Source organism: Oncorhynchus keta, unplaced genomic scaffold (genome assembly GCF_023373465.1).
Source record: "Oncorhynchus keta strain PuntledgeMale-10-30-2019 unplaced genomic scaffold, Oket_V2 Un_scaffold_36_pilon_pilon, whole genome shotgun sequence".
In the NCBI taxonomy this organism is placed as follows: Eukaryota; Metazoa; Chordata; class Actinopteri; order Salmoniformes; family Salmonidae; genus Oncorhynchus; species Oncorhynchus keta.
In genome coordinates this window covers 1,621-12,500 of record NW_026290924.1, presented here as the reverse complement: position 1 = coordinate 12,500, position 10,880 = coordinate 1,621, and the positions used below count along the sequence as shown (strand labels likewise).

General features: G+C 45.2%; 1 protein-coding gene and 1 long non-coding RNA gene across 12 annotated transcripts in view; one reads left to right on the top strand and one right to left on the bottom strand.

Annotated features, from left to right (window-relative positions):
- LOC127928755 (uncharacterized) overlaps positions 1-1,165 on the bottom strand; it is a 3,884-nt gene extending 2,719 nt beyond the window's left edge. For 6 of the 11 annotated variants that reach the window (XR_008132080.1, XR_008132074.1, XR_008132083.1 and 3 more), the window contains exons 1-2: positions 254-1,165; positions 109-169 (exon numbers count right to left, since the gene is read on the bottom strand). This is a non-coding gene — a long non-coding RNA (uncharacterized LOC127928755). Of the gene's footprint in view, positions 36-108; positions 210-253 lie in introns of those variants that run through there. The other 5 variants (XR_008132075.1, XR_008132081.1, XR_008132084.1 and 2 more) reach the window with 3 other exon arrangements.
- The window catches only part of LOC118383762 (IQ domain-containing protein E-like), a 19,783-nt gene extending 15,995 nt beyond the window's left edge, over positions 1-3,788 (top strand). The window contains exons 12-16 of the mRNA XM_052516111.1: positions 1,842-1,993; positions 2,250-2,305; positions 2,557-2,810; positions 2,961-3,179; positions 3,500-3,788. Coding sequence (XP_052372071.1) covers positions 1,842-1,993; positions 2,250-2,305; positions 2,557-2,810; positions 2,961-3,179; positions 3,500-3,788 — 970 coding nt within the window. The remainder of the gene's footprint in view (positions 1-1,841; positions 1,994-2,249; positions 2,306-2,556; positions 2,811-2,960; positions 3,180-3,499) is intronic.
- Positions 3,789-10,880: the final 7,092 nt, after the last annotated feature.

Below are 10,880 nucleotides of genomic sequence, written 5' to 3'. Positions count from 1 at the left end.
ACAACCTCTTAACCGCTAGGCTCCCTGTCTGTCACCCTAATAACACAACCTCTTAACCACTAGGCTCCCTGTCACCCTGATAACACAACCTCTTAACCGCTAGGCTACCTGTCACCCTGATAACACAACCTCTTAACCGCTAGGCTACCTGTCACCCTAATAACACAACCTCTTAACCGCTAGGCTATCTGTCACCCTGATAACACAACCTCTTAACCGCTAGGCTCCCTGTCTGTCACCCTAATAACACAACCTCTTAACCGCTAGGCTACCTGTCACCCTGATAACACAACCTCTTAACCGCTAGGCTCCCTGTCTGTCACCCTAATAACACAACCTCTTAACCGCTAGGCTCCCTGTCTGTCACCCTAATAACACAACCTCTTAACCGCTAGGCTATCTGTCACCCTGATAACACAACCTCTTAACCGCTAGGCTACCTGTCTGTCACCCTAATAACACAACCTCTTAACCGCTAGGCTACCTGTCTGTCACCCTAATAACACAACCTCTTAACCGCTAGGCTACCTGTCTGTCACCCTAATAACACAACCTCTTAACCGCTAGGCTACCTGTCTGTCACCCTAATAACACAACCTCTTAACCGCTAGGCTCCCTGTCTGTCACCCTAATAACACAACCTCTTAACCGCTAGGCTCCCTGTCACCCTAATAACACAACCTCTTAACCGCTAGGCTACCTGTCTGTCACCCTAATAACACAACCTCTTAACCGCTAGGCTCCCTGTCTGTCACCCTAGTAACACAACCTCTTAACCGCTAGGCTCCCTGTCTGTCACCCTAATAACACAACCTCTTAACCGCTAGGCTACCTGTCTGTCACCCTAATAACACAACCTCTTAACCGCTAGGCTCCCTGTCTGTCACCCTAATAACACAACCTCTTAACCGCTAGGCTATCTGTCACCCTGATAACACAACCTCTTAACCGCTAGGCTACCTGTCTGTCACCCTAATAACACAACCTCTTAACCGCTAGGCTACCTGTCTGTCACCCTAATAACACAACCTCTTAACCGCTAGGCTACCTGTCTGTCACCCTAATAACACAACCTCTTAACCGCTAGGCTACCTGTCTGTCACCCTAATAACACAACCTCTTAACCGCTAGGCTCCCTGTCTGTCACCCTAATAACACAACCTCTTAACCGCTGGCTCCTGTCACCCTAATAACACAACCTCTTAACCGCTAGGCTACCTGTCTGTCACCCTAATAACACAACCTCTTAACCGCTAGGCTCCTGTCTGTCACCCTAGTAACACAACCTCTTAACCGCTAGGCTCCTGTCTGTCACCCTAATAACACAACCTCTTAACCGCTAGGCTACCTGTCTGTCACCCTAATAACACAACCTCTTAACCGCTAGGCTACCTGTCTGTCACCCTAATAACACAACCTCTTAACCGCTAGGCTACCTGTCTGTCACCCTAATAACACAACCTCTTAACTGCTAGGCTCCCTGTCTGTCACCCTAATAACACAACCTCTTAACCGCTAGGCTACCTGTCTGTCACCCTAATAACACAACCTCTTAACCGCTAGGCTCCTATCTGTCACCTCCTTCACAGACTTGTTCACTTACATTTCCTGTTCCATCTCACTTCTCTTTCTCTATATTTCTTCATTTCTGACTTTCTCTCCATCTCTCTCCTCTCTCTCTCTCCTCTCTCTCTCTCTCTCTCTCTCTCTCTCTCTCTCTCTCTCTCTCTCTCTCTCTCTCTCTCTCTCTCTCTCTCTCTCTCTCCTTTCTCTCTCTCCTTTCTCTCTCTCTCCTTTCTCTCTCTCTCTCTCTCTATTCTCTCTCTCCTCTCCCTCTGTAGCAGTAGAACAGAGAGTAAAGGTTCTCAGAGGAAGCAGAAGGTTCTAAGCTCTACGGTTCTGCGTCTATCAGAGAACCTTAAACAGCTACAGCAGGAGAACCATACACTGAGAGAGGAACTCAACACAGACAGCCCAGCCAGTGGGCTGAAAGGTTCTCTCTTTCTCTCTCTTTCTCTCACACACACACACACACACACACACACACACACACACACACACACACACACACACACACACACACACACACACACACACACACACACACACACACACACACACACACACACACACACACACTTTGAGAAAATCAACACAACACAGCAGGGTCAAAGGTTAAATAACAAAATGTCCCAATCTCCGGTATTCATAGTATTTCTAGTCGATGATTTGTTGCTCTTGTGTTTCAGCCTACAAAGACTGGAGCCGACAGAGAGTGTTGAGGAGACTGGTGGAACTGGAGAGGGTGAGTAGATGGAGTCTTTCTCCTGTCTCCGCCTCCGTCTCCTGGTTGGTCCGACACAGTGGAATGGAGGGAGTAACCTTTAGGCTTTAGCTCAGGGGGATAACACAGTCTGGTGGCTCACACACACACACACACACACACACACACACACACACACACACACACACACACACACACACACACACACACACACACACACACACACACACACACACACACACACACACGTTAACCATCCCTTCCTGTCTTAGAGGTTAGAGGAGGGGAGCAGAGCCCCGGCCAGGAGGAGTGGGGTGGACAGACTGGTCCAGACGGACCACCACCACCCCACACCCACGGAGACAGGGGTTGCTACGACGCCGGGGATAACCACCATAACAACGGAAGGGGGCGTTGCAGTGGTAAACACCCAACAGGAAGGGGAGGGGTTTGAACGTCTGAAGGGGTGTGTCAGACAACTGGAGCAGGAGAAGGCGGAGCTACAGGAGACGCTGACCGATAGAGAGTAAGAGAGACGCTACTATGACTACAGCAATGCAGTATGGGAAATTGAAATCTTCTGGAAATCACCAGTGATTGCAATGAGAATGTTTGTTATTGAGTTATTGGTGTTCTTAGTTTTGAGAATATTCTGTTTAGAATCTTCTGTTTTCAGACAGGAGCTGAGACGACTGATGGCCGAATCTTCTGTTTTCAGACGGGAGCTGAGACGACTGATTGAGCCTGAATCTTCTGTTTTCAGACAGGAGCTGAGACGACTGATGGCCGAATCTTCTGTTTTCAGACAGGAGCTGAGACGACTGATGGCCGAATCTTCTGTTTTCAGACGGGAGCTGAGACGACTGATGGCCGAATCTTCTGTTTTCAGACAGGAGTTGAGACTTCTGACGACTGATGGCTGAAAGAGAGCAGGAAGAGAAAGAGACGGAGAGGAGGAAGAATGAACGAAGGAGTGAACATGAGAAGGAAACACGACTCCACCTGTATGTATCTCCCAGTTCAACACTCCTACACAATGAATGGTGTTTGCATCAATATGACAGAAATACTACTTGGAACTGTCTACTACAGGCGTATAACCACTGTGACATGCCCACAGAGGTTGTATGGACACTTCTTCTCTCTTGTGTGTCTGCGCCATGACGTTGCCATGGAAACCTTTCTACCCGTCTGATTCTCCTCCTTTTGTTCCAGACTGGAGGTAGAGCAGCTGACCGTGAAGATACAGTCTCTGGAGGAGGAGAAGAAGAGATGGACTGAAGAAGAACAGAACCAGGAGAACCGGAAGGAGAACCCAGAAGGGAGGGAGGAGAAGAAGAGATTGACTGAAGAAGAACAGAACCAGGAGAACCGGAAGGAGAACCCAGAAGGGAGGGAGGAGAAGGAAAGAGAGGAGAGGGAAGAACAGAACCAGGAGAAGGAAAGGGCAGCTAGGGTGATCCAGAGAGAGTGGCTGGAGCACAGAGACAGGGTAACTAACTAACTACTGTAACTAACTAACTACTGTAACTAACTAACTACTGTAACTAACTAACTAACTAACTAACTAACTACTGTAACTAACCAACTAATCACTGTAACTAACTAACTACTGTAACTAACTAACTACTGTAACTAACTACCCAGAAACAGAGTGGCTGGAGCACAGAGACAGGGTGACTAACTACTGTAACTCACTAACTACTGTAACTAACTAACTACTGTAACTAACTAACTACTGTAACTAACTCACTACTATAACTAACTACTGTAACTAACTAACTAACTAACTACTGTAACTAACTAACTACTGTAACTAACTAACTAACTAACTAACTAACTAACTAATTACTGTAACTTCTGTTTTCAACTACTGTAACAGACTAACTAACTCACTACTGTAACTAACTAACTACTGTAACTAACTGATGGCTGAACTAATGTAACTAACTAACTAACTAACTAACTAATTACTGTAACTAACTAACACCTGTAACTAACCAACTAATTACTGTAACTAACTAACTAACTAACTAACTAACTACTGTAACTAACTACCCAGAAACAGAGTGGCTGGAGCACAGAGACAGTTACAGTAATTTGTTAGTTACAGTAATAGTTAGTTACCATAACTAATTACTGTAACTAACTAACTACTGTAACTAACTAACTAACTAACTACTGTAACTAACTAACTACTGTAACTAACTACCCAGAAAAAGAGTGGCTGGAGCACAGAGACAGGGTAACTAACTAACTACTGTAACTAACTAACTACTGTAACTAACTACCCAGAAACAGAGTGGCTGGAGCACAGAGACAGGGTAACTAACTAACTACTGTAACTAACTAACTAATGTAACTAACTAACTACTGTAACTAACTACCCAGAAACAGAGTGGCTGGAGCACAGAGACAGGGTAACTAACTAACTACTGTAACTAACTAACTACTGTAACTAACTACCCAGAAACAGAGTGGCTGGAGCACAGAGACAGGGTAACTAACTAACTACTGTAACTAACTAACTACTGTAACTCACTAACTACTGTAACTAACTAACTACTGTAACTAACTAACTACTGTAACTAACTCACTACTGTAACTAACTAACTACTGTAACTAACTAACTAACTACTGTAACTAACTAACTAACTAACTAATAACTAATTACTGTAACTAACTAACTACTGTGTAACTAACTAACTCACTACTGTAACTAACTCACTACTGTAACTAACTCACTACTGTAACTAACTCACTACTGTAACTAACTCACTACTGTAACTAACTAACTAACTAATGTAACTAACTAACTAACTAATTACTGTAACTAACTAACTAACTAACTTACAGTAATGTAACTAACCAACTAATTACTGTAACTAACTAACTAACTAACTAACTAACTACTGTAACTAACTACCCAGAAACAGAGTGGCTGGAGCACAGAGACAGGGTAACTAACTAACTACTGTAACTAACTAACTACTGTAACTAACTAACTAGTGTAACTAACTAACTAACTAACTACTGTAACTAACTAACTACTGTAACTAACTACCCAGAAACAGAGTGGCTGGAGCACAGAGACAGGGTAACTAACTAACTACTGTAACTAACTAATTGCTGTAACTAACTAACTACTGTAACTAACTAACTACTGTAACTAACTAACTACTGTAACTAACTACCTAGAAACATCTTCATCCTCTCTCCCTCCTCTCTCCTTCCTCTCTCTCTCTCCTCTCTCTCTCTTCTCTCTCCCTATTCTCTCTCCTATTCTCTCTTCTCTCTCCCTCCACTCTCTCTTCTCTCTCCTCTCTCTCCTAACTAACTATTCTCTCTTCTCTCTCCCTCCACTCTCTCCCTATTCTCTCTTCTCTCCCAGAAACAGAGTCCACAGAGACAGGGTCTCTCTCTCTCTCTTCTCTCTCCTCTCTCTCTGTAACTCCTCCTCTGTAACTAACTCCCAGAAACAGAGTCTGGAGCTCAGAGACAGGGTAACTCTAACTCTGTAACTAACTAATCTGTAACTAACTCTACTGTAACTAACTAACTACTATAACTAATCTCTGTCTAACTCTCCCATCTTCTCTCTTCTCTCTCTCTTCTCTCTCCTCTCTCTCCTCTATTCTCTCTCTCTCTCCCTATTCTCTCTTCTCTCTCTCTTCTCTCTCCTCTCTCTCCTATTCTCTCCTCTCTCTCCTATTCTCTATTCTCTCTTCCTCTCTCCTCTCTCCTCTCTCTCCCTCCTCCTCTCTCTCTCTCTCCCCCTCCTCCTCCTCTCTCTCTCTCTCTCTCTCTCTCTCTCTCTCTCTCTCTCTCTCTCTCTCTCTCCCTCCTCCTCTCTCTCTTCTCTCTCCCTATTCTCTCTTCTCCCTCTCTTCTCTCCTCTCTCTCCCTATTCTCTCTCTCTCTCCCTATTCTCTCTTCTCTCTCTCTTCTCTCTCCTCTCTCTCTATTCTCTCTCTCTCTCTCTCTCTCTCTCTCTCTCTCCTCTCTCTCTCTCTCTCCTCTCTCTCTCTCTCTCTCTCTCCTCTCTCTCTCTCTCTCCTCCTCCTCTCTCTCTCTCTCTCTCTCTCTCTCTCTCTCTCTCTCTCTCTCTCTCTCCCTCTCTCTCTCTCTCTCCCCTCTCTCTCTCTCCTCTCTCCTCTCTCCTCTCTCTCCTCTCTCTCTCCTCTCTCTCTCTCTCCCTCTCTCCTCCCTCTCTCCTTCCTCTCTCTCTCTCTCTCTCTCTCTCTCTCTCTCTCTCTCTCTCTCTCTCTCTCTCTCTCTCTCTCTCTCTCTCTCTCTCTCTCTCTCACTCTCTCTCTCTCACTCTCTCTCTCTCTCTCTCTCTCTCTCCCCCTCCCCCCAGGACACAGTGTTGGTCCAGTCAGCAATAAGAGGACATCTCCTCAGACAGAGCCAGATAGCTCACCTCCGAGACACATACACCAGCACTCTCAGCAAGGTCTCTCTCTCTCTCACACACACACACACACACACACACACACACACACACACACACACACACACACACACACACACACACACACACACACACGAGCTGACACACACACACACACAAATGTTTGCGGGGTGGCAGGTAGCTTAGTGGTTACAGTGTTGGACCAGTAACCGAAAGGTTGCAGATCGAATCCCGAGCTGACAAGGTAAAAATCTATCGTTCTGCCCCTGAACAAGGCAGTTAACACACTGTTCCTCAGTAGGCCATCATTGAAATTAATAATTTATTTTTAAGAACCAGAATTGCCTGAACAGGCAGTTAACCCCCTGTTCCTAGGCCGTCATTGAAAATAAGAATCTTGTTCATAACTGACTTGCCTCGTTAAATAAGGTAAAATAAATAAATAAATAAAACATTTATAGATATTTTTTTATGTTGTAGTTCAACCAAATTGCCACTGAGGGGCACTGTTTCCCCGTATTTACAATAGGTATCTATAGAGCAGAGGGAGTTTGCCCTAATTAGGTTCTGATATAGGAGTTACTATTTAATGTTTCATTTCCAGAATGGCCAATCACAGCACGGCACTGATGTTACCTCCCCTGTGGAGGATGGGGAGCTGGTTGCCGTGACGCTGATCCAGTCTGTGTTCGAGGTCACCTGACACGCAGCGCACTAATGACGGAGAGGTGACACACACCACCACACACAGTTCTGTTGTTAACTCTGTGTTTGTATTGTGTTGTATAACTGTGTGTTTGTGTGTTGTATAACTGTGTGTTTGTACTGTATAACTGTGTGTTTGTGTTGTGTTGTATAACTGTGTGTTTGTATTGTGTTGTATAACTGTGTGTTTGTATTGTGTTGTGTAACTGTGTGTTTGTATTGTGTTGTATAACTGTGTGTTTGTGTTGTGTTGTATAACTGTGTGTTTGTATTGTGTTGTACAACTGTGTGTTTGTGTTGTGTTGTGTAACTGTGTGTTTGTAGCTCTGAGTCTCCAGCCTCTCCTCCCTGTGGACCCACACCAGCTCCTAGAAGAGTCCCCTCTGCCCCTTCAACACACACTCCCAGCAACACAGGTGAGATATATATACACACACACACACACACACACACACACACACACACACACACACACACACACACACACACACACACACACACACACACACACACACTGAATATTTGTCTGTGTGTGTGTGTGTGTGTGTGTGTGTGTGTGTGTGTGTGTGTGTGTGTGTGTGTGTGTGTGTGTGTGTGTGTGTGTGTGTGTGTGTGTGTGTTGCCCATCCAGGCAGTGATGTAGATGAAGATGTAACGGAGCTGAGTGAGAAGATCCCTGGCCTGTCTCTAACACACTGTCCAACAGGAGGAGACTCACACCAGGTATGCTGTCTGGGGATAGAAACTTATATATATTTATAATATGTGTTCCTGTGCTTCTGTGTGTGTTTCTGTGTGTGTTTCTGTGTGTGTGGATATATATATATTTATTGTGTGTGTGTGTGTGTGTGTAATATGTGTGTGTGTGTTCCTGTGCTTCTGTGTGTGTATATATAATGTGTGTGTGTGTGTGTATATAATGTGTGTGTGTGTGTGTATATAATGTGTGTGTGTATATAATGTGTGTGTGTGTGTGTGTATATAATGTGTGTGTGTGTGTATATAATGTGTGTGTGTGTGTATATAATGTGTGTGTGTGTGTGTATAATGTGTGTGTGTATATATAATGTGTTCCTGTGCTTCGCTTGTAGCCCAACTACAGCTCCACCCACCTCCAGATTCCAAGGTTGCTAAGGTGATGGACTCTGAAGATTCCGACGATGACATCATCGTGTCTCCGTCTCGTCTCGTGGGAAGGAGAGAAGAAATCTACTTCTAGACCAGAGCATTGCACTATGGGATATGAAGTGTGTGTGTGTGTGTGTGTGTTGGGTATGCAGGCTTTACTCCAGCCCTACACCAGATTCAATCAAGGTCCAGAGGACATGCTGATAAGTAGAACCAAGTGTGTTTTGGTAGTGCAGGGCTGGAACGAAGTCCTGCACATGCAGTAGCTCTCCGGGGAGGGGAGTGGTTTTTGGTGTCAGGGCTGTAATGATAATGATGATAATGATGATAATGATAATCCTGGACATATCCAGGAGGGTCGCTTGCCAGCTCTCTGCCCAATAAATCTCGTTCTGATACAGATCGTTTCTTATGTTGCCAAAGTGCCTGAGTGCTGTATTTAGATTATTGATGGTCATAAACAAAGTTACAAATCATGGAGTTTATTGGAGAATGAGCGACTTTTAAAACATGTCTATCAATATAAACACTGCTGATTCAAAACTGTGAAATTATTATCATATTCTACTGCAATATGACGCTCAGAGGAGAGTGTGTGCGCGCGCGTGATCGTGCCTTTGAGTTGTGTTTATTATAATAGCTGTAATCCATGAAAAATAATGTTTTATCTGATTAAATGAGTATCTTTCCTTGTATGGTAAAACACTTCAGAGGTCATGGTGTTTCTTCGTTTTTTGATGAAAATGTGTGTTGTGATGTTTTGTCGTAATGAACACCAACGGTGTATTACCGTTACACCGTCGGGAAGGGAGGGGGGGGGTCTGAGTATTTGCGCATTCAACTCCGCTCCGCTCTGCACACATGGTCGACAGATCTATTTGCAGAGCGAGCTGCAGTGAGAAGCTTTGTCCTCCTCGGGGTTTTCGAGCTCGTGTTTGCTTCGCCCTCCAAATTCGTTAACGGTGAACAATGTAGCAGCCGACGACGGCGACGTTTCATCACCGGAGGACATTTAAAACGAACCCCCCACCGGGACCGCTCGTTGAACGGATGTTAAATCTCATAATTTAATTGGAGGTCATTTAAACCTGAACTCCCCTTCTCATTGGGATCTAGAAAACAAAATATTTGATTCGTGCATATTTTTTTATCGGACAAAACTAACCGCAATGTAACGGCATTTTTAGAGTGGTAAGCGGTCTTTCTACGAGTGGGTGTCCGTTGTTTTTCGGCTGAGACGTGAAGAGTTGTCGTGATTTCTGCTGCAGTCCGGCTGTTTTAGCCTACATCGGCTGTATATATGAACAATAGCCTCCAATCTGTGGATGAACAGGAGTTTGGTGGTGCCGCCGCTAGGTTTCTAAAGAAGTGTTCACATTGCAAAATGAGACTTGGCTACATTCACACATAGTTTGAGCAGAATGTGGATTTTTCTGTCGTCCTGGCTAAGAGTTGGGAATGCGGTAATGGAGAACCGGAATAATCAATATAGCCTAACCGCTCATGGCTGGAAGAAACGAATAGACCCGTGGGAACGAGAATGTTGTGGCGGTCCTGGAAATTGTAGCCTGCAACACGGTAAATCAATCAACGACCGACTGAGTAAACGAATTATTGCTGATTTGACCGTGGCGTCGGTCGACGGTAGCCTACCCTAGAACAATCGCCAATAATAATCGATAATCGATATTTGTATTGATGACGGAATCACATCGACGATAACAACTCCACTCGGCGCACTACACTTCTCCACGTTCAGACGAGAATCATAGCCTGTGCGTGGGCGTTGTAAGGTGTTGTTGACCGAAGAGGACACATATTTCGGGCTGACAGATTGGCAGTGACACCGGCGGGTCTGTGCGTGTGAGAGGATGGCAGCGGTAGTAAACTACTCTCCCCGTGGTGGGTCAACCTGCTCCACCGCCTCCCCCACTTCAACCTGCAGTTTGAGACGGTCAGCAGACTTCAGACCTGAGGACTCAGAGTACCAGAAGGTAGGTTTAGAACACACAGATGCATATACAGACCACACACACATATGCATGCATGCAGACCACACACAACCCTGACAGAGGAGCACGTTTTATCGACAATGCATGTTTCAATCAAACCGTTATCCAGATCAACACTCACTAAAGCCCTGTGGGTGATCCCAGGTGGCACAGCGTTCTAAGACACTGCATCTCAGTGCTAGAGGCGTAACCACAGTCCCCGGTTCGATTCCAGGCTGTATCACCCAACCGGACAAGATTGGGAGTCCCATAGGGCGGCGCATAATTGGCCCAGCATCGTCCGGGGTAGGGTTTAGCCGGGTAGGGTTTGGCCGGGGCAGGGTTTAGCCAGGGTAGG